This window comes from Puntigrus tetrazona, chromosome 14, assembly GCF_018831695.1.
Source record: "Puntigrus tetrazona isolate hp1 chromosome 14, ASM1883169v1, whole genome shotgun sequence".
NCBI classification, from domain to species: Eukaryota; Metazoa; Chordata; class Actinopteri; order Cypriniformes; family Cyprinidae; genus Puntigrus; species Puntigrus tetrazona.
The window spans coordinates 21,757,142-21,780,126 of record NC_056712.1 but is presented as its reverse complement, the minus strand read 5'-3'; the positions used below and the strand labels follow the sequence as shown (position 1 = coordinate 21,780,126).

Here is a 22,985-nt window from a genome sequence, read left to right as displayed (position 1 = left end):
CTTTCAAGGTCATCTCTTTTTTTCCATGGACACTCTAAATCTGAGTGTCTTAAAATGAAAAGGTATTTGATATTAATAAAGCACAAACCGATTGTAAAATAACATCATTTAGCTGAAAAACACAAGTCAGTTTTATTTTAAATATATTTTATTAAAAAATGAAGCAATATACACCCTTAAAGACCTCATAGTAAAATAAAATACACTCCAACATTCACACATACCCAACTTTACAACTATACATAAAACACATAAAATACAAAGACCGACAGTATCACATGACAACACCAGCATACAGCAGAAGAAAATCTGCTTCATCGTATGTATTCACACTGGAGTTTCTCTGCCCGCAACAGAAGTGATTCGTCTTTACTGCTTCACTACAGGTGTTCGAATTCAGTGTCAGTAATATGAGTTAAGTAAGAATTAGATAGGTGTGTAAAATGGTTCGGTGTCAGCAGCTGACCCCAGGTCAGAGCTGCTGGTTACAGGGGCCTTTGCTAGAGTCAGCCTGTCATATCTCATGCTGACTAGGCCATTCCTGTGGGAATTCATTCGTATCTTGTGCCCACAGAACTCAAAGGAGTTCAGTTAGGCCAAAAGCAGTGTACAGTTTCAGGAAAACAACAGTTTTTTATCTCGCCCCCAGAGTCTGTGGTGTCAATTGATCATTCAGTCTTTTTTTCTGTTTTGGCTGTCACCAGCTTCCCTTCCTACACTTCTGTGCCCTCCCGAGGGTAAAGAATGCCCGTCGAGCTCAAACCAGGGTAGAAATGCCCATTAAACTGACTGAGAGCCGGCCCGCTGTAGCCTAAAGCGGAGTGTGAGGGTGACGGGGAAATGGGGGGCGGCGGGGGCAGAGGTGACGCCCACTCGGACACCGTGGAGCTGGGGGAGTAAGTGCCAAACCCTGTGGGTTGTGAAGCTCTCTGCGCTCCGTCCACCGGCAAACTGAGTGCAAAGGGACGACTCAGGGGATCTCCTTCCATGTCGAGAGAACCAGCTACACCAGACATCTCAGTCAGGAAGTTGCTCAAGCATGGTGACGGACCCGTGGATGCGGGTGAAGGGCCCTTTTCAGGCGAAGTGGAAATGTCAACAGCTTGATTTTTTGGGCTGCCCCTGCCATTACTGTCTCCTGACTCTGAGTTCAGATTCCCTCCAGAACTGATCTTCTCTGGGAGACTGTCAGACTTTCTCTTCCTTTTGCGTCTGAAGTTGCCGTTGTCAAACATTTTTTCACAATTCGGATCTAAGGTCCAGTAATTACCTTTACCTTTAAAATCAGAGATAAATTACATTAAATACAGTCCGATGATCAAAAAATATCTAGTCATTATATAGTGTTAATCATTTATTACAAATTATATATATATATTGATATTTATATAAATAACATTTAATACTGTGTAAAAAGCATTTTTAACTTAATTTAATAACAATCAAAGAGACACAAACACTCACCTGGATCATCTTCATCTCGTGGAACCTTTTTGAAACAATCATTTAGTGAAAGGTTGTGACGAATAGAGTTTTGCCATCCCGCTTTGCTCTTGTTATAAAAAGGAAAGTTGTCTGCCACATACTGATAAATCTGACTTAGAGTGAGGCGGCGATCTGGTGCACCATGTATGGCCATCGCAATAAGAGCTGAGTATGAATACGGTGGCCTGACCAGCTTCATAAGATCCTCCTGAGAAGGCATGGAGAACCAGCTCAGTTCACCACCAGGACCACCTGGTCCCCCAGGTCCCAGGTACGGCCTCTGCATACCATAATGCTGGGGGACAAAAGGAGGTCCTGCAGGGCCAGGCGATCCACCCAAATAAGGAGCGCTGTTCATCCCCGGGCTGTTGAACCAGAGGTAGGGGTTAGGCGATGAGGCGGCGTAGTCTCCGAGCTCGTACGAGGAAGGATTTGTACGCTGTGGACTCGGCAGTGATGGTGGTGGATAGTAGCTGTCGCTGTACAGACTCAATTCTGGAGGCTCCTGTCCCAAGCTTGGGAACTGAGGGCCACATCTTGTCGGAGACTGACCTTGAGATTCATAAGATGTCATTGTTTGGAGATCCTGAAGTGTTCCACTTGGAAAGTCTCTCTAAAATGAGCCGTACTTCTTTTTTTACTATATTTAAGAACTTTAAGATGTTTCCAGCCAGGGTTGTCCTGCGAGTGTCCTCTCTTAGTGCTATTGTGCTTCCTTCTGCTGTATCAACATCATCACCTGTTGCACCTGTTTTATTTATGCATATGTAGCACCGCCTAAGTCCCACCTTTTTTCTAACCTTCCACGAGTTTAGGCTCTTCCTGACACAGCCCCCATAACCACCCACCCACCCATCCACAAACCAGCAGCACCACCATCACCTGAAGGCATTCACAGGGTTTAGCCTGACACACTGGAATTTTTTTTTTACAGCCATCTAAAACTCCTGAAACTGTCCACTACTATCAATTCATTTCCCTTATAGAAAATGTTGGTTGTAATTAATTCAGGCATACAGAAACGTTTTAGCCAGGAGATTTTAATATAATCACAAACTGTATTGCATTTATTATTGTATAACATTTATTTATATGTTTTCATTGTTTCAGCTGGCTAAGGGACGTAAAGGTGACGTTATGACGTAAAATAATAAATTGATGTTTTATTAATATTTTCTTTGAAACAAACTATTTTGAAGAGCCGATTCGAGTAAATAAATCGGATGTCTCATTACCGCAGCCATTTTGATAATTTAAAAGAAAGCGAAATTTTTATTCAACAAGGTACAGCATTTGAACGTACGCGCGTGAGAGCCGTTAAATCTACGTACCGCGTGCCTTGCTCGTGCAGCACATCTCTGGATTAGCCTAACCGTCAGCGATTGGAATAAAACACCAAATATTACAAACTGTCTGCAGGTCGCTACATTACCAAGGTAATTTGCTTAAATTAGTACTTTTTATCCACACTACATGTGTATTCATTTATTAGCTCAATGTAAAACAACGTGCCTTTGGCCTGAGGTAACGTTACATTTGAATGACAGAAAACGAATGAACGAAAAAGGAGAACTGAATAGCGTTATGCACGTGTAAAACGTGGTTTTATTTAATTTATCGCGAAATATATATATTAACGTTGAGGGTTAAGAAACAGCAGTCCAGGGGGAGTTACGGAGTTTGCTGGTTTTTAGATGTCTGACGATATTTCAAGTGTCCGGTCATGTGAGGACTTCAGTCGTGAGAGGTTACAACTAAATCAACATTTGGAGAAGATGACCGAACAAATGGAGAATGTTTCAGGTAGATAGCAAACAACTACCGCTTTGAATGTAATAATAATGCTGTGAATAAAAATGTAACCATTTTCTTTGTCCTCAGTGAAGCTGTCTTGGATGGCGTATGATATGGTTGTTCTCAGAACCAATCCAGATCTCGCTGAATCCCTCAAAAACCTGGAGAATGAGTTTCTCAACTGCAAAGCTGTTATTTGTGCTGATGGACAAGCTAAAAACGATCATCCTGGTGCGGAAGATACTAATATTCTCCAAGAAAAAATTTAATGCTTTAATGTAGAACAGATGATGTTAATGTTGCTCGAGCTAATGGAGTTAGATGTGCCAGAGTTGTTCGGTGCCACCAAATATTTGTAATTTAACATGGTTCATTCACTCATACAAACGAATAAAGATGTCAACAAAGCAGGCATGCTGATTGTGAATCTGATTTCTGTGTTCTTCCAAATGGGTTTAGTGATTTATTGTGTTTACAAATCTGGATAAAGTTATTAAACCTTTTGACAAATCTATTAAAATTACTTGAGCTTCATGAGGATTGTAAAATGTGTTGAATCTGGTATGCTACTTAAGACTACCTAAGATTTTTACATCTTATTGTATTGCGTCATCCATTTAAGACAGAAAGAGAGCGCATAATTGGTAATGTATAAGTTTAATTATCTTACCTCTGTGTAATGGACTTACAGATGGAATCCACCAACAACAGCGAACACGGTTCCTCAGATGGCCTGGATTATATCTTGAAGCAGTTGGATTTATTGTCGGAATTGATTGACCAATTGGAAGGTAAAGTTTTGTCATAATTCAGTGACTGTTGGGCCAAATCCCAACATTATTTTTTAACAGTATTCTAAAATTACCTTATGAAATGTAATAATAATATACTTTACAGTTTGAAAAATCATCTCCAAACACTCATGTTTTGACAATTCTGAAATGTGCTGGCAGTTTAATAGTTCCTCTTTTTTTTTTTGAGTGTTGGCAGAAATTCTTCTGGTGGCTTTGAAATGGGTATTGCATGAGCAAATTTTGAAGAAAATGTGGCCCCCTTGCCAAGGGTGGCAGTTAACGAGGAGTCAGCGCTAAGACATTAATCTGTGCCCGTCGTCAATGCTAACACAAACATATCAGCACTCAGAACATCCCACAAATCCTCCAGGGCTGTCAATTATGAGTTTATTATGTCATAGAGCCATTAGGTTTGGCAAGAAAACATGTTGGCTACATCTATTGCTGAGCCCTGCATATCCAGTTAAGTAGGACTAAACATCGTTAAATATTTCGACAGTTACTTGTGGATTAGACCTTCTATAGTTGTATAAAAACCTGCTATAGCCGTAGATTGATTACTGAAAAATGATAATAAACCGATAGATTTTCCTTTAACGTGTACGTTAACAGTAACCTTTGCATAATACATAACAGAATGCTTCTATTTATGCACTTTGATTACAGTAAACATAACCTGTTGGAGCTGGTTATGTTTCAGTCACATAGAATGGAATGAGAGGGTCTCTCCTTGTGTTCTTCTTGCTGTATGTTCAACCACTACACCCTTTGTTTTCAGTGAAGATCCAGCTGCTGCAGTGTAACCTGACCGTGTGCTTCACACACCCTGATAACATGGCTTGTCTCCAGGCTGACGTGGAAACCCCAGCGTGGGTAAGCCGCCAACAGACGATGGAAGACTAAATATGTAACTCCAGAGAAGTGCTTTTTTACTTAAACACGACAATTTATTACAAAACACTAAAAGCAAAAGAAATATTTAGTTAAGAGAAGACAAATGTGCATTTTAAAGAGTTACATTATAGTAATATATAAGTACATTTGCATCTGTCCTTAAATCTAAAAATGTTTCTTGATTTTAACAATAATTGTTAAGTGTATACAATTAAACCGTATATGATTTGTTAATTTAGTCTTGCAATACTTTTTCCAATGCTTAGATATCATGGTGTTGTTTGCCAATTGATTGCAATTGTGCTACTTCACCAGACAAAGTTTCTGAATTCCATCAAAGTCTGTTTGACGCTGGAATCCAGTCGGCATTATTTAGATTGCTTTTCTGCTTTGTGGGTCAGAAACCTGCTGGGTGCATGAGGCAGCACTGCCGATGAAGTCCGGCTCCACGCTCCATTCCATCTATGAGAATCAGTGGGGTCTTCATATGGTGCGTGACCATGTCCATGACGCTGGAGAAATTCTAAGACACACGCACACAGAACAAGAATTTCAAAGAACAAAAATCAGCACTGCTGCTGATCTTAAACACAGCCTTCACTCTAACCCTAGTTAACCGTAACTAAACCTTGTCAAAACTGTTGTATAGGCATGCAGCAGCTGTCTTCTGTCTTCTAATTGGAATATTTTTTTTTTCAACAAGCAAAATGCCTACAATTATGTAAATACAATTTTAAAAACATCATCAGGTTGTGGTAAACATGACTTTTTCTGTGCAACTTATACTTTTAGTAATATTTTAAGGTAAACACTTAATATACTGAAGCAACTTATTTTATTATCTGTACACACACACACACACACACACACACACATACATATATATATATATATATATATATATATATCAAATATGATGAGGAACATTCATATTATGTCTCTTAATTATTTTGTATATCAATATAACATTACCAAGATATTATAGAGTAACAGCATACTTACAGAAAAATGCTTTTAACCTTAGTTATGTAAAAAATATTTTAATTACATTACAAACTATCAGAATTTTAGCTTAGTTTTTGATTATTTAAATGTCAGCATTTAATAGCATATTTTCACTCTGTTTGGGCCTCTGATTAAAAAAAAAAAACATATCATATGTGATACTCAACAAATTCAGGCATGGCAGGGTTAATCAGGAGATTATTTGAGACTGACGTTTCTGTCAGAATCAACAGATGCTATTACCTCAACACCATTTAGGCCCGTGCCCAGGGAATATCCTTTGCTGTTTCCAAGGAAACGGATCTGGATGTTGTACACTTTTTGCTGGTACAGCATCATGAGTGTGTATGGCTGCTCTGTGCAGCCCTTTGAACTGTCTCTCACCAAGAAAGTGCCATCCTATAGAAAGACAATGTGTGTGTCGCCTTGTTTCTGTTATGTCTTTCTCTTCATATACAAAGTATTTTTATGACATCTTTAAATTACACATTTTCTAATAACTATTTGAAGAGATGCATTTTAGATCATTTTAAAACATTCTACTGGTGGAACTCACTCTATTCATCTGTCTGAGTGAGACTTCAGCTTCTCCTCGTGACATTTGCCCGACATACCACCGTGGATCCATGTCCTAAATGTGCATAAAAACATTCAGTCTTTACACTGTGAACTAGCACGTGTCTGCATTTAGTATTACATCAGGAAGCACATTTTATAGATTCTATGATTTAAAATAACCCACGAGGCATGTAAGCAATACTAGGCTTGCATTTCTTTTGTTTTGCTTCATTGTTAAACACACCGCAGGACCTCGTGTAACAACAGCGCCATCTTGTGATTGTCAAGTCTAACTGCGTGTTTTAAATTCCTGGATGGTTTGTGGGATTGTGAGATGCCTGTTCTCATGATTGTTTGTGGTAATGTGATTGTACTCACCTGCCCCATCATTTCTACGGGTGGAGGAGGAAGGTCATCCCTCTGTTGCACATTAAATCTGCGTTGGAGATTGAAAATCTGTAGGTCATATACTGCTCTTTGACTTTAACAGAATGAAAGTTGTTGATAAAGATACGCACCTTTGTGCGGGTAAAATTGCTGATTTCGGAGCCACTTGATTTATTGCTGTGAGGATAAGAACGATATGGTTTAAGTTCAAATGTTTAGTGATATGGCCATACAATTCAAAAGGTAGCACAAATACAAAAAGAAGGTTACCTGATTTACCAGTTTCTTTTTTTGATGGAGTAGATGAGCCAGGTTTCTTACTCCGATCTATCATTGGCATACCAGGTTTGCCTGTGGATGTGATTCGCAGAATGTTCAGAGATGATGCTTTCGTAATAGAGGGTTAAGTTAAATTCACCTACATTGACTGGGGGGGATGAAAGGCCTGTGTGGAGAGGGATCCGGTCGTGATGGAGGCTTAGATATCTGAAAGTAAAGACAGTAATCTTATGCACAACCCTAGTTGCAGCGTTTATTGTAAAAAGAGCCATTTAGATACATTTAGTCTAATGCGATTTATTTACGTTCAAAAGCCCTCTGGGAAGAGACGTTGACTTGTCTTGATGTGGCCTTGCAGAACCACGTGGGCCGCTGTCTAAACACAGCCACACGACAGAACGGGTGAGTGAATTTTACCGACTGTGATACAGAGGTTCTTTCATTTATGTACATATCAGTGATTTGTGTTATTAGTGTGAATTACCTAAATAATCACCATCGCCAAGAGGCTTGGCAACACGAAAGTGAGGCGGGAATTCAGAAGGCGTTTCGGTAGGAGGTGGTTCATAGTCATCCTCATCATCCTTATCATCCTCAATTTCACATGATGCTGCGCATATGTAATTGTCTTCAAACTCGTTAGCATTATCCGGCTCTTCATAGTCATTGTCACTTTCATCTTGGTCCTGGAAATATACATACATATTTTGCATTTAATAGAAAGTGTGTTTAGGGGACTTTTTTAAGTATAACATTGCATTATATAACATATATAACTTACAAATTCATCAGAATCCCAACCTCCTGGATTAGGTTCTGCATGTTTTTTTAAAGAAATAAATGTAGAGAAATTTTAGGTAAGTGCATATAATGGGTTAAATAACTGCAGCTGTTCATGTAGCTGTACAAGAGTTACCTTGGTTTGGAGGCATCCGATGATCTGATCTAGTCAAAGGATTAAAAATGCAAAGGATTAAAAATGACAAACTCTCATGCATGTAGAGGCAGTTCAGCTTTGTTTATGAAGTGTTTCAAAGCGTGATCTTGCTTACCTATGAAACAGAGTCTTCTTTTGTTTGATATTCTGATTGATATCTCTGCAGATCTTTGTGATAAATCTTCCAAATAGAAAAACAGAAGTAAATAAATATAGAGCAATGTAACAAGAGAAAGATTATCACAGGCTTAAAAGGCCATTTGAATATGTATTGTAAAACAGTATTAACAGATAAACTGTGTCTTAGTGGTGACTTTTAGGTGACTCACTGATAATTCTTTCTGCAGGCTCTTTTTTTGTCTTGTAATTGACAGTTTCTTGCTATTGTCTACATTATATAGTATATAGTGTCTATATATATATATATTGCCAGTGGGTTTAAATCCCAACTAACAAAATTATGTGATATCATTTCCTGCCAATGCAAGTTGCTTCAGCTATATACATCTGCCAATGCAGACATAGCAGAGCCAGAAAGCACATGCCCTTTATCCCAGCCACTATGTATACTTTTTTTGTTCTTGTTGTTGATCTCAAAACTCACGGTATGTGCGCTGCAGGGAATTTCTTAAGGTCCTTATCAGTCATGCTCTAGAACAAGATAGAAACATGAAGTATTTATTTAATTATTGACTTGTCAGAGCATACTTTTATACAACACTCTGTGAACGTGTTCGAGAATCGAATGTCGAATATTGTAGTGTATTTGTCATAGAGAAATTTACCAAAAATTTTGCACCACTCATATTGCTTTTCTTCACCACTCTGTCACACCCCAACAGTTTCATCTGAAAACAGAAAAAAGTGTGATTGCTGAAAACTGACCCACAGTTTGCGTTTAATGAACTTAGATATTAGGGTTAGCATGTTCACAGCAGCATGTTTAATACAAACACTCAACTCGAAAGCAAGTTGTTGTTTTTTTTAATAATACAAAATTTCTAAATCTTTAAAAAATTACGGTGCATTTGACCGAATGATTGCAAAATACAGCAATAAATTAACTAGGTTAATTAGAAACTTTACACAACTTTCAAACAGACAGTTCAGTAAACCACATTGCGTGGAAATCTATCAGCCACATTTGAAGAGCTGAGAGCGTGATCTTCAAAAAAAAAAAAAAAAAAGGATCTCTAAAGATTACACTCTAAAAGAACATTCAGTCTCATTTGGCGTTTTACCACCAAATGCATCATTGTTATGAAAACCTCAGTAACATATTTAATCAACAAGCGTGCTTAATTTCAAAATGAACACGACATGAGGGTTACATGAGAAACTTTGTAACACAGGCAGCCGCTTTTAATAAACGTAATGTGTCTTTGTCAACAGAAAAATAGGATGGATTTTGCATACTTACTTTTTTGAGATAATCAGCCAAGTTTCCAGAGTTCCAGCAAAGCACCTCTGACTTGGATGGTACGCTTTCAAAACTCATTGCGATTAGATTGGTTGTTCTAATATAGTGGAAATTGATTGTTCTTCAATTGCAGATGCTTCTTGCTGTTGAGTTTTTGTTTTAGAATCTATGATGATGGCTATTAAAGTATACCGCTTTGCTAAAAGCTGCAATGCGCTTTTCTTGCTTGTGGCGAGTTGGTCTAAGACTGTGTGTGATGATACTGTTGACACAGAATAGCAGGCTCTCAGCCCTGTTTCCTGTAACTTTGTATAGAGGAAGTGCCTCATCACCAAAGATGTGAAAGTCAAAACTTTCTGAGCATGACTATATATCTTTGTATATAACTGCACTTTTGATGCACTGTAACGTAAACGTATTAAACATACCGTAATAAATCTAATGTGCACGTTTAGTTATTAGCAAATTACATGTTAAAAGCAAAAGGACACTCGTAGATTGGACACATCAAAAGCAAATGGCCTCACATGTTTTTTGCACGAGCAAATAACTAGGCCATGACCACAAATAAACGACGACAACATAAAAAGTGCAGAAAGTGCAATGCTCTCCGTCATTGTAGATCCGCACATCACCGGGGAGTATCTACGTGTTGTCCATTGCATTGTCCAAACAAAAAAAGGAAATATCTTTCAGGGAACAGAACAGCATGCAATCTAACACCAAGGTGAGAGCTGAAGAACACTCATCAGTCAACCACAGGCCAGCAGGACTGACAAAGTGAAGTAGCTGCTTCCCCAGGGTGCTTTACATAGGGCTGGCAGCTTGTAGCCAATAAAAAGCAGAAGGAACTTTCGTTGCAAATGTTTTAGGTGTTAAAGATATCTTAAAGATGACCACACTTAATGTTTTATCACCATTTATGGTCAACCGTATACTCATTTGGAGCTAAATGAATTCTTGATAGTTTGCTATAAGGTTTTTTATATATATATATATATATATATATATATATATATATATATATATATATATATAGGTATTTTTTTTTCAAAATGTGCTTTATTGTTTTAAAACTTGACTCTATGCATATAAAATCTAAAAGTATTTCGCATAGTTGTAAATAAAACAAAAGCAAATTGTAGTGAAGACAACACGATTCCAATCGTTCTACTTCAAAATTGCACACTTGACAGTGTCACGCAATGTTTCTCAATAATATTTTCTAAAATATACTAATGTTTACCAATATTTTGCCAGTGTAGGAGGCACAAGGGCTTATCGTGTAAAAGAAAATCAATAAACTAGTGTCAGAAGCCTCTAATGAATGACAAATAAGTCGGGCAGTCGGTACAGAGTGTGGCAGTTCTTCTGATGAAGAAACAGCGCATTCTTTGTCTTTGTCATGCGCAAGTGGAATCCTTAAGCTAAAAGGAAATAGGTCTTTTGTGGAGTGGAAGAGACTGGGATCACTGTTAGTGCTGAGGTTTTGATGTGGCTAAACCAAAGGGCTGCGCTAGATTACAACCTAATTCTATCCATATGAAAGGTTGGTAAAATAAGAGACAAGGAGGAGCTGGGAACGGGGGTCATGGCTGTAATGACAACAACATGGCACTGTATTTGAGGGGATGGCCACTTTGTTCCTTATTCATCACAGCCCAGCAGGGTGGCCTGGGAAAAAAACATGCTATCCTGAAAGGCAAATAGGCATTCTGTGAATGGTTTGTTTCTGTTGATTAGAGTACACTGAGTAAAATTTCTCCGCAGTTGTTTATTTATTCGCATATGCTTTTATATGCTATTTTTATTGAACGCAAGGAGAGGCATTATTTAGTCAAGTAGCCTACTTTTTTTTTAATATCAAAAGCGAAATGTTTCTCTTGTAAGTAGCCATGGGAAGTAAACGAACTCGCTGCATCCTAGCTGTATTCTGAGAGCGCCACCCCCTGTCCTCTTAAGTCAGGACCCCCGGTGGAGCCAATATATCCCATCATTCATCAGGCCAGACAGTTTGGCAGATTTATGGCCTGTCCCACTGAGCAAACCGACTGCGCATCAAGCAATAAGCAAATCCGCTGATAAACTTTACGAAAACAAATGTCGCGATTAAGTCGTAACATTCAATTCGATAAAACGGAACATGCTGACGCGCGAAATAGCCAAGGCCTGGTTTTACAATTTAAATTAGCCCTCATCCTCGTAACGTGACTAATAATGGAATTTAGCTCCTTCCCTTTGATTTATTTACATGCATCGCGGTGACTTCCGCAGGTGTGACTGTGTACACCGACACAGCGGTAGCGCGGATTAACATGCCTAACACCTTCCAGCGGTGGCGTGTTTCCTACGGTCTTTGTCTACGCTTTTGTCACCGGGGCAGCGCACCGTCCGCACTGGTCGCATATCAAAGTGCCCCAGAATAGGCAAGAGAGGCGCCTAGGACCAAGTGTGACAAAGTTAATCCCTCAAAAAAGCGCTCGTTAAATAAACGCTCTTTACTGTGGTGCCGTTTGAGACCCTTGTTATGACTTTTATTATTAATTTCTCTCAAAGGTCTCACCGACGGCGCGTGTCTGGGACGCAGAGCTCAAAAGACTGATAGGAGCGTAGCAACTATCGTAACTGATAATCGCTTATTTAATTAGGCCGCTTATTCCGTCCGCGACATTCTGCGCAACGGTTACAGTTAGGAAGTTTGCGTTGCTTAATCGCAGACAGTGCAAAGAAAATGTTCGTGGATGTTAATTCGTAACCTTGTTTTAAAATCACGCAAAGCCTTGGAATCGGAGGAAAGACGGGAGAAAGGTTTTGTGAGTTAATGTTAAATAGATTTTTAAAATAAATTACACTCAAGTAGGCTATTTTTAAGCGTGTTCGCGTGTTCTTTATCTTGGACTTCAAATTTATTGGGTTTTTTTTTAGTTTGTTTTTGTTTTTCAAACCCCCGAATGACCAGAAATTTTAAACACCAGCAGTTTTCATTGATATCTAAACTATTTAGCATTTTCATTCATGTATATTGTTCGTGTTTCTTTCTTCATAATGTGTTACCTATATTTTGCAATAGATAGAAACTGCATTTTCATATTTCTAGATTCCATCTTAGATGTTCATAATAAGGTTATTGAATACACAAGCATTGACCACAATCATTTTCAATTTCTTCGTTTTATTAAAATATTTGAATATATAATTATATACAGAAATAGCAAATAATAATAATGAAAAAAGTGCGTGTGCAGGTGTTCTCGTGAGAACAGAGTTCGTTAAGGGGGTGTTTTATTTTGGTCCTCGATGCCTGCGTCTTTGGTGCCCGTGGCCTCCGTGTCTCCGCGCGCAAACGTGTTTGACAGTGACCTGAGAGCAGTTCTCGCACTTCACCGTGCAGCACCAGTGGAACTTACAATTGCAGCTGCTCACTATCTCTGTGCGCCTCTCCTCCACCCGCAGACCGCACTCGTGGCACAGCCTGCGGCAGCTTCTCCTCTCCCACTGCGTGAGACTTTCCCCGTGCTGCACGCACTCTCTACCCTCCGTGCCGGGAAGCCCGAGGCTCAGGTTCTTGGCACAATAATCCGGCGAGTCCTCCAGGTATATGAGCTCGGACCGGGCGATTGAGCCGAAAGGGTCCGCCATGGCCACCCGGTTGTCCGCGGTGTTGCCCGCGCGCATTCGTCTCTTGTCCATTTCCAGTTTCTGGGCCTGGTCGTGCTTCACTTTAAGGTAATTGCCAATCTCACGGAAATCAGAAAGCTGCATCCAGCACGTTTGCATTGTGCAACTTTCTGACATGCCGTGGCACCTACAGATCCTCTTCATGGTAGCCTTTACAGCCTAGAACAAGCAGTATTGTTAATTGTCAGCCTTTTCTTTATAGGTCCTTATAAACATGCCAAAATTTTTCCAAACATCAACTAAAAAGTTAGTTGGCAAAACAGTTAAGAACAGTAGTGAGTAATTGTGAAGAGGTAACATAACTGCTTAGTCGCGTAATATACTTCGCCATATCGCTTGCGTGATATAATTAGCCTATATCAAAAAATAAAATAGGTAAATAAAAATGGCGCCCTCTGGCGGAGCTGCATGATTTTCGTGTTTTAGATTCATTTAATAGGACTACTGTTTATGCGTCAGGTATTCTTACTGCGGCCAAAAAGTAGTATTAAAACCTTGATATGAAGCATATTTTTCAATCAAGCTTACCAAACGTCCAGCTTCATTATTATGAAGATTAACTGCGGCGCGAGAGTCCTGTCCAGTCTCGAGCGCATCCACGTACTGTTTAGAAATCCTCTCGCCAAAATCCACATTGTCGCTACATCCTCCCCAAATCCAGCCACGACCCCCTGAAAAGAACGGCATTGAACCCATTAGATAAACGCGTCGTGACTGTACATGTATTGTTTTCTGTTTAAAATGAGCTTCTTAGCTTTTTAATATAAATTATCGAGTTCTTACCGAGTTTGCCGTTTCTTGAACTGTCGCATCCGCAGTCCTCCAGATCTCCAAGACTGCAGTTTCTGGTTAAAGTGTACATGACGCCAGCTGCGCTTATCGCGTGGACAAATGACGTCTCCCTCGTCGCTGAAGAAGTCGAAAGAATTCATATGTAGTTTTTATTTTTTATTTTTTTATTTAAGAGACAAACGGCTGTCACGCATGAACACCTCTTACCGCTTCTGAAGCCTTTGTGAGTAGAAAGCTGAAGTGCGCTGTCCGGGCAGTTCCACCTGTCCCAGGTAAACTGATGTTTGCACTCGCGGATCCCGCTTTGCGCACCCACCTGCACGCTGCTCGCATACGTAAGATAAGCCTACAGGAAGAAGATAAGAGAAAGATTTTGTAATAGGATAAAATGGTATTGTGGTCTCTTTTTTTCCAAGCTGAGAAAATAGATTACCTTTGGCCCAGTCATCAGCAAATTGTTCATTTTCCTACGGAAGCAAATGCAAAATAAAAAACGCGTTATGAGCGGTTATGTTTGCATTACAACAACTGGTAATAATTCGCTAATACAGCCTTACCACGCGTGCCCAGGGAGAGCCTTGTCGCATATAAAGAATATAAAATAACAAATGAAGATATAAGCCATTATCTTAGATCCACAGTGATATAGGAAGGAATGTACGGTTTCGAGAAAGTGATGCGCGTCCGTGTGTTATATACTCCTCCCAACAGGGGCCAGAATACCTTTTGTTACAGGATTGGCGTCAAGCTATTGGTCCACAGTCACCGGCCAAGTCAAGGAAACGCCTCCAACGCACTTCAAAGGATATCGATACACTTCAGCTTATTCTCTCTCCGCGGGCAGGGTCCCAAAGTCGTTTGAGCTGATGCATTATTCAGGCGATTTTACACCGTTTATTCACCAATAAACATTTGAACCAGATGTCAAACGTGCGCAACGAAATCGACCACTCGGAGACTGAAATTAAGTTTTAATTATTTAATGTGCCTCCCACGACAAAATAAGTCATTTTAATATATATATGTATATATATATAAACACAATGTGATAGTTAAAAAATAATTGCCTTAAATAAGTTCCATAAAAACACAACAATTCAAGCTCCTTGTGAAACATCGCACACTGTCAAGTGATCTGTGCGAGAGGAAAAAAAAAAAAAGATGGTGCAAATATTCAAAACAATCTTTCAACGTAACAGTAAGTAAATAAATCCGTGTTCCAATGGCGAAAAGTGCAAACAATAAACTTATTAGAAATCAGAACTCAGTACGTGATCAATTCAATTGACAGTGGGAACGAAAAAGCCCTTGCGTCTAATATAGGGGTTTGAATCCTTATAGCAATGTGCAGAATAATATGCAGCAAGAGAAACGCTTAAAATCTCATATAAAATATATTTACATTGGAAATATACACAACTTAATATTTTTGCAAGCACGAGTTCATCTGTTACGCGCGTTCTGTCTTCTTCGCGAATTGTTGTGCGGCCGGCGGTTTTTGTGCCTTTTCGCGCAAAAATACTTGGTCACAGTCTGAGTGCATGTGTCACATTTGACCGTGCAACACCAGTGAAATTTACAGTTGCAGCTGCTCACAGTCTCTATCCTCCTCTCTTCAACTTTCAGACCACACTCGTGGCAGAGCCGCCTGCAGCTTCTCTTCTCCCACTGGGAAAGATTCTTTCCGCTTTGCAGGCATTCCCTGCCTTCCGTTCCGTGTAGTCCCAGGCTGAGGTTTTTCACGCAGTAGTCTGGAGAATCTTCCATGTAAATGAGTTCCGTGCGCGCAACGGTGCTGAACGTGTCCGCGATTGCGCCGCGGTTGTCCGCGCTGTTACCGGCCCTCATCCGAATTTTGTCCATCTCCAGCTTCTTTGCTTGATCGTGCTTGATCTTCAGATAGGTACCGATTTCTCTGAAATCGGCCAGTTGCATCCAGCATGTCTGAATACTGCAGCTTCCGGACACACCGTGACACTTACAGGTCCTTTTGAGAGTCGCTTTGACAGCCTGGAATACAAAAAAAATAAAGTTTCGCATTAGCCATACGCGGCCGAGTGCCACAATAAAAGTGCTTCGTTTGATTAGAGAAAGTGGATAACGAGGGAATAATGATTATACTCACGAGTCGACCAGCTTCGTTGTTGTGCAGGTTGACTGCAGCGCGCGAGTCGTGACCATTTTCCAGCGCGTCCACGAATTGTTTAGCAATTCTTTCTCCAAAGTCAACATTGTCACTGCAGCCTCCCCAAACCCAACCGCGACCACCTTTAATATAATAAAACGATCTAATGTTATTGGTCTGGACGCATTAAGTAACTTTAATTAAATATGAGTGTAGTTCATATTAATAAAAAATGTTTAATATCTTACCCATTTTTCCTATCTTGGAGTCGTCACAGCCACAGTTATCGAAGTCCCCCATGCTGCAGTTCTTTGTCAAAGTGTACATAACTCCAGCAGCACTTATGGCATGCACGAAAGCTGTCTCTCTGCTGGCTAATAAAAGCAAATAACGATGCAAAATTATTATAACATGTTCAATTCGATGCATTTCCAAAGCAAAACGTGAAAAGCTGGAATAGTTAGTGTTGCGATATAAGTTTTCGTGCAAAAAAAAAGCAATTATATATTTTTTTATTCACACATAAGTCTGCGCAACTTTATTTTTTAAGAGTGAAAAATGAAAGCAGACATCATAATCCGATTTTAACAGCGCTTACCACTTCGCAGACCGTTATGTGTGGATAACTGCAGCGCGCTTTCCGGGCAGTTCCACCTGTCCCACGCGAACTGATGCTTACACTCTTCAATGCCACTCTGAGCCCCAGCCTGCACACTGCTGGTGTATGTGAGGTAAGCCTGATGGATGTCAAACACGAACATTATCAGACGGTGTCCGATCAGACGTTTCTAAGTAACAATGTAACATAAACAGGAAAACTTAAATTACCTTTGGTCCTGTCATCAGGAAGTTATTCACTGACCTTAAAAGAAGAAAAAAAAAAGAAAAAGCGTAAGTTTTGCAAACAAACACCAGTGATAAACAACTGAAATATGAAAAACATTCGTTAAAAATGTCTGTACCATGCTGTTGTCGACAGTACGTGACAGCACATGGACATCACCAACGATGCAAAAAGCTGGCAAGGGTTCATTGCTGCGTGCGCGAGCCCTGATTCTTCGACGCTCCCTTCTCGCGGAGATGCAAGGCACAAACACTGAGGCGGATACCCAAGAAGAGACAGAAGACGAGTGACGCAGCGCTCCAGCGAGCAAGGCATTTATACCTGTCGCCGACTTTGAGTGACAGGCATCTCCCGACCTTTGACAATTCGCTGTGAAAAGACGTCGAGGAGGTCGCTGGAGTCGCACTTCAAAGCATTGACACTTTCGCTAAACCCTTCATTCCAGCTTCCATTAAGCGATCGTTTCGGCACGTTTATAGATGAGCTTTTTTTTTTTTTTTTTAACCCTAATATCAGTTGTTTTTTTCTTAGTTCGAGGTAGTCGCCGTCCGTTCCGAGTCATTTTTAGAGTTTGTGTATTTGAAAGGCTGTTTAAATAAACTGGACTGTCCAAAGCCATCAAAGTCGTTCGTCTAATATCCATTCATCGCACTCGTTGAAGGTGTTGTGTAGTGTAGCTATTCATGATGCTGAATGTTGATTCCGTATTGGACGTGTACCACTGGACATGCTTTTTTTTTTTGCATCAGAATAGACCTTTTATCTGCCTTCTTAAATAAGGGTTTATTAGTTCATTAAAAATAGTAGTCTCTATACCACATCTCATATTATAAACAGGCTGCAATATAGCCATCGTGCATCATTTCAAATTTCTGTCGGTTTGTTGAAGCTTCTCGACTTTATAGACGTTCTTTATTCGAGGCTTGGTTTTTCACGTTTCGGGAAAGTGTTTTACCGGGAAATGACACTGAAATGTAAGGGGCTGCTCTACATTGTATACAAAAAGCCATAAAATCATTCGGCTCCGTTCGCTAAGGGCCATGCAAATAACATGTAACACTTCTACGGCTCTGACACTGTGGTGTTAATAGAAGACCAGCTGATCCCCTGGGAACAGCTCTGGTGTGAAAATGTCTGGAAACGTAGTGGGATTTATTAAAGAGTGCAACATATCACAGGTAGCCTACTAATCTGCAAATAAATACATAAATGTATAATTTGACCCTATAGGACTCTTGATACATTTTAGGTTGCACATGTTTAAGGTTTATCAAAAAATGTGCTTTATGTTTTTTTTTTTTAAGAGACGTAAATCATAGTTTTTAATAACAGTTTTTTTCATAACTTAGTGCTGATGGCAATTCAATCAGGTGTCATGTAAGACGAATTAAAAACACAGCCTAACCCAATTCACACCGAGTTATTATTTGTCACTGGGGGATCAGCAGCTGAACAATGTAAACAAAGGGATAATCATGAGAACGATTATATTTCATCATTTTACTTTCGATGACTTTTGCGATTAAATAATACACTATATGGAGATGTGATTTTTTTTTTTTTAGAAATTGTTGCTCGTGGAAGATTAATTGTTGAAACCACGTATTGACATCTTCGAATCAAATCGTTAGCCACTCAAAATCCCTTTTCAAAGCGGCATTTATTTGATGGTCGGATAATGGTTGAACCGAGGCCGCTGGCTGGAAGACAATGGAGGGACGCGCAAGTGAGGATAATCCCCACTAATTGGACATCGGCATCATCAAGTCTACAAAATGCCTGAAACCCAAATTCCCCACACCTACTTGTTAAAAAACAAACCCGTATTAAACAATGATCTGGTACAAGCAGACCGCCGTGCCCTAAACGTTCTGTCGCAGGGACCTCGGAATGGTTTTATGGAACCGAAGGCAATGGCACATGGCTTACACGCTTAAAGTGAAGCGACTTACAAATATGGGCAACGAAAGAATAATCACCATGTAATCGCTAAAATGACTAGAAGATCATCAGCAAAGCATAGAAGATCGCGACATCTTTTACTTCTCATATCAGGGAACACGGCTCACCTTGCTGCACAGATGATCCATTTTGACGAGTCACTCCCAGAAGCTCAGGTGCGGTTCATTAGCCGTGTTAAGGCTTTTTGCCTGTTATTTTTTTTTATTACCGTTGATTTTGAAATGTAAAAGGCTATGAAAAGTTCTTTGAGAAGCGTCATAAATGGTATGATTTGACACGAAGAAAGTATTTTTTTTCATAAAATGGTCAAATATTTGGGCCTGAAAGAAAATTGACTAATAAACATCTGCATATTTTTTTTTTATTATTAAAAAAATTCTAAGCCCCATTTTTTTTAGTAGTTTTATTCGTTTAATGAGAAAAAAAAACACCTCCAGCAAGAACTTTAATAGGCAAAGTAAAGTTAAAACATTTTTTGGACGTTTTTTTTATGCGCCTCGAAAAATAACGCGTATAAACAGTACGCCAAATAAAAACGAAAACCCGGTGTTCATACGCATAAATCGACTTTTGGCTTGTATATGATACGCATCCGCCACAACCCTGCCCACCAAGCGGCATATACAAGCTAAAGTCCGTTTTTGCGTAACAATTTTTCGTTTTCGTTTTTACGTGGCGTACTATTAATATGCACCTTCACTAGATCAGGTTAGCTTGTTGGGTGTTTGCTCGAGCAACGGGCTATTTAAGCCAATTAAAGGCATTTTGCTTTTAATTTGTGTTTTGTTAACTCTTCATCAGCTTACTTTATTGGATTTGGTTATGCCGGATTTCGAGAAAGATAAGTTGGTCATAAAAGACGACAGGGGTCGGAGAAGCACCGTGGTGTTCTGAGAGCGGGTAGATGGGTGCCAGGAACAGTGACGCCAGAGCGCAGCCGCGCTTCTCAATAACATCTCAGCAATAATTGAGTTCAAAGGAGACCTAGGCGCGTCCTCTAGCACCCCATCAGCAGGTGTTAATTGTAAAAACAAGAATGGCCCTGTAAAATACACGCAGTATCGGATAATCAGCCGCGGGTACATGACTTGACGTGAAGATGAACTATATTATCTCATTGGTTGGATGATTTCATGCCGTCGAGCATATCATCAACGGTTGCTTTAACGCAATGAGCAATAATCCCCTAAGTGGCTTCAGGTGTGACATAATCGGGCTATTATTAATAGTGGCGCCCCTGCTGGTCACAACACGAAACAAACTTTTTATTTATTTTACGCTTTATAATACACACGTTTGGTCGTCAAGTTTACGCCAGGAGGAAACTTTTACTATTTTTCCTTGAAGTAAAAACGTAACTAATCCTGTAGTGCTGGTAAAATGTTATGATTTCTAATACATATCTTCAACTTCTACTTTAATAAGTTGCATGCTATACCGTAGCCTATATATTTATGTAGTCAAGTCTGACAGGTGACGCAGTGTGTTTTAATTCAAGAGTATTGTTCACAAACCTGTTTGCGCTGTGACAACTTACCCCAGCATCGTTGTGTGGCTTACAGTACCCTTGAAGGTCTGGGTACAACATAATTTTTTGCAAAGGAAATTAATACTTTTATTCATCAAGGATTTATTTATTTGATCAAAAGTTGCAGTAAAGTTACAATATTTTTTCCAGTAAATACAGTTTTTTTTTTTTTCCTATCCATCAGTATTGTTAAAAAAACACAAAAACAGTAAGTAGCACAAATGTATCAACACTGAGAACAAGAAGAAATGTTACTTCAGCACCAGATCAGTACGTTAGAATGATTTCTTAAGCATCCTGTGACACTAAAGAATAAAATAATGGTTGTTTTACCATCACAAATAAATTACAATTTAAAATAGAAAAAACTTAATATAATATTTTAATACTTTTTACTGTATTTTTGATCAAATAAACGCAACCTTAGTGAGCAAAAAAACCCTTTTTTGTTTTAAAAATCATGTACTTGCTCCTAAAGAAAAGTCTTTTTGAGTAGAGGAGTCATATTTGGTATTTTATTTGATTTACATTTCATTTGTCTTTATTTCATGAAGAAACCCTTTTAAAAAAATAAAAAAACAAATGCACTAAACAGAATTTGGAAAATATCTATTTAACCCTGTCTCAACTCTTCCCCCTTCATCACACTCCCATTCATAGGCCCCAGTGACTCCAATCGCAATGGTAACCATGCATCACATGGGGCAATAGCACCCTTTAAACATAAAAAGGAATTGTAATATCTGCCATGTTAGTAGAACATGTCTTGTGCTTTTCTTCTCCTTGTCTCTTAGGTCACGGGGTGGCATCGCCTTTCCTCTCCTGCTCGATAGCTGAAAACAGGAAAAGATTAAATAGAAATGCTTTAGAAAAATAAATGCCTATGCGGTGCAAGTAAAGGTTCTTAAGAGAGGGAGGTGGATGCAGGAGCGTGGCATTATTACAAATAAGATGCTTATTCACATGGGAAATTCTGCAAGCAGGCTTATGTCTGTACTGCAATGCTGATGGAGGACTTTGAGCTGACACCCATCTGCTGACATAAGAAGCTAAAAAAACCGACTGAGCAGAGTGAGAGCAGAAGGAAAACGGAGAAAGGGATATGAGGTGGAAGAGAAAGAAATGGCTGAAACAAAACGATTAATAAAGAGAGAAGGTAGACAGATCACTGCAGACGGGGGAGAAAAGAGAGACCTACACCACACCCAAACTGATTAGACACACACCGAATGCTGTAATGTAACAGACACTCACTCTCTTTGGTGGGCAGAGGGTTCTTCTCTTTTGTCTCGGTCTTCTTCAGCTTGGTTTTGTCGAACCTGGCGATTTCTGTGAGGTCTGGCTTGTCAGACATGATCGCTGCCGGCGAGAGATGTGACAGATGTGACTTGCAGAGCATTGACCTTGCTTTTGTCTTTTGCAGCGTTTCATAAAGCGGTTGTGCGCCGCCGTGCATTCCCTTTAATTCAGCCGTTTCACAGCAAGACCTTAAAATGTTTTTTTTTTTTTTTTTTTTAAATTTAAACTGCTAGGTTGTGAGAGTTATTTCAGATGTTGCGTTACAAAGGCGCTCCGCTTTTGTGAGAAGTCAGTCGGATGCTAAGGGAAGAAATGCTTCCGCTCTCTCTGTGCATGTGTGTGATGGTAGCATGTAGCACACGTGTGTTCCAGCATGCATGTGTCGTGTTCCAATGCTAACCGCCCACCTAGCCGGCTCTCAGTGCGTCTTAACATCAATCCCCCCCCTTTGCTTTCACCAGATGCCCTTTCTTCCTTTACGTTATCTTTGTTCTTTGTTCCATTTTAGCGTGCAGGCACCCTTTTTCCTCGCATGCTAGACTGCGGTGTCTGCCTCGTGGGAGAAATAGCCATCCATTTTTCTATATCTCTCTTCGCTCTGGCTGCCGCACCTACAGCCGATGTGGATGTACCGTCGCTAAAAACCCGCAAGCACATGCAGAGAAAGGAGAACGGTTATTGTTGTGATGGATAAAAGACTTACCGAAGAGCACAAAGTGGCTGTATCCACTGGCTGGTAGGCAGAGAGGAGGACGGGGTGTCTGCTTAGATTACCCAGACTGCGTCTGCTGGTGTCTGTGTGTCCGCTAGGGCGTGGAATTATGAGGAGAGAGAGAGAGAGGGAGGGAGGATGCTGGAGACCTTTAGTCAGCCTATCCCTTCTAGCCCATCCAGTTAATATTCATGCTCCGTAGAGAACAGACATCCGATGCCGATACGTGATTGAATGATGAATTAATAAAGATGGAATGTGACAAATAGAGTGGACACAAGGGCATGTGATGGTTAGCAGGGTCCCGTCACACCGTGTGGCAGCTGTCGGGGGCTGGGTGTCATACTGCTTGAGACCCTGAGTCATGTCTCATTTTAAAACGTGCCAAGGGGAAGCACCATTTAACTGTTCTATAATTACACGTGTATCTATTAAATGTTTAAATATAGCTGTAGGTTAAATCATAGGAATGAATGGTAAATCTGGTTACGT

At 39.9% G+C, this 22,985-nt stretch overlaps 6 protein-coding genes across 7 annotated transcripts; 1 reads left to right on the top strand and 5 right to left on the bottom strand.

Moving 5' to 3' along the window:
• Nucleotides 1-130: 130 nt before the first annotated feature.
• On the bottom strand, nt 131-2,223 carry foxi3b (forkhead box I3b). Its single transcript, XM_043256431.1, has 2 exons — nt 1,465-2,223; nt 131-1,276 (listed from the first exon to the last, which is right to left on the bottom strand). The coding sequence occupies exons 1-2, from the start codon at nt 2,057-2,059 to the stop codon at nt 714-716; spliced, it is 1,158 nt and encodes a 385-aa protein (XP_043112366.1). The 5' UTR covers nt 2,060-2,223; the 3' UTR covers nt 131-713.
• Nucleotides 2,224-2,372: 149 nt separating this feature from the next.
• Nucleotides 2,373-5,505, top strand: syce3 (synaptonemal complex central element protein 3). The gene is made up of 6 exons (XM_043256433.1): nt 2,373-2,921; nt 3,180-3,288; nt 3,367-3,510; nt 3,971-4,070; nt 4,852-4,946; nt 5,369-5,505. Exons 2-4 carry the CDS (start codon nt 3,180-3,182, stop codon nt 4,057-4,059), a joined length of 342 nt encoding a protein of 113 aa, XP_043112368.1. The 5' UTR covers nt 2,373-2,921; the 3' UTR covers nt 4,060-4,070; nt 4,852-4,946; nt 5,369-5,505.
• Nucleotides 4,959-9,834, bottom strand: lcp2b (lymphocyte cytosolic protein 2b). Its single transcript, XM_043256430.1, has 15 exons — nt 9,554-9,834; nt 8,919-8,981; nt 8,738-8,784; nt 8,249-8,314; nt 8,113-8,141; nt 7,978-8,012; nt 7,681-7,882; nt 7,502-7,572; nt 7,340-7,403; nt 7,188-7,268; nt 7,049-7,094; nt 6,909-6,966; nt 6,529-6,603; nt 6,216-6,371; nt 4,959-5,490 (listed from the first exon to the last, which is right to left on the bottom strand). The coding sequence occupies exons 1-15, from the start codon at nt 9,629-9,631 to the stop codon at nt 5,365-5,367; spliced, it is 1,197 nt and encodes a 398-aa protein (XP_043112365.1). The 5' UTR covers nt 9,632-9,834; the 3' UTR covers nt 4,959-5,364.
• A 2,961-nt stretch (nt 9,835-12,795) lies between these two features.
• LOC122357535 (protein Wnt-8a) lies at nt 12,796-14,486 on the bottom strand. Its single transcript, XM_043256935.1, has 5 exons — nt 14,457-14,486; nt 14,231-14,369; nt 14,015-14,140; nt 13,760-13,902; nt 12,796-13,390 (listed from the first exon to the last, which is right to left on the bottom strand). Exons 1-5 carry the CDS (start codon nt 14,484-14,486, stop codon nt 12,836-12,838), a joined length of 993 nt encoding a protein of 330 aa, XP_043112870.1. The 3' UTR covers nt 12,796-12,835.
• A 531-nt stretch (nt 14,487-15,017) lies between these two features.
• Nucleotides 15,018-19,468, bottom strand: wnt8a (wingless-type MMTV integration site family, member 8a). 2 transcript variants are annotated; one of them, XM_043256793.1, is made up of 7 exons: nt 19,062-19,468; nt 17,111-17,361; nt 16,977-17,010; nt 16,747-16,885; nt 16,397-16,522; nt 16,149-16,291; nt 15,018-16,033 (listed from the first exon to the last, which is right to left on the bottom strand). In XM_043256793.1, exons 2-7 carry the CDS (start codon nt 17,305-17,307, stop codon nt 15,467-15,469), a joined length of 1,206 nt encoding a protein of 401 aa, XP_043112728.1. In that variant the 5' UTR covers nt 17,308-17,361; nt 19,062-19,468; the 3' UTR covers nt 15,018-15,466. The 2 variants fall into 2 exon arrangements, with proteins under 2 accessions (XP_043112728.1, XP_043112730.1); XM_043256795.1 differs by having other exon boundaries at nt 17,111-17,244; nt 19,062-19,467.
• A 1,507-nt stretch (nt 19,469-20,975) lies between these two features.
• On the bottom strand, nt 20,976-22,641 carry tmsb2 (thymosin beta 2). Its single transcript, XM_043256736.1, has 3 exons — nt 22,485-22,641; nt 21,737-21,841; nt 20,976-21,315 (listed from the first exon to the last, which is right to left on the bottom strand). The coding sequence occupies exons 2-3, from the start codon at nt 21,834-21,836 to the stop codon at nt 21,278-21,280; spliced, it is 138 nt and encodes a 45-aa protein (XP_043112671.1). The 5' UTR covers nt 21,837-21,841; nt 22,485-22,641; the 3' UTR covers nt 20,976-21,277.
• Between the last annotated feature and the right edge of the window lie 344 nt (nt 22,642-22,985).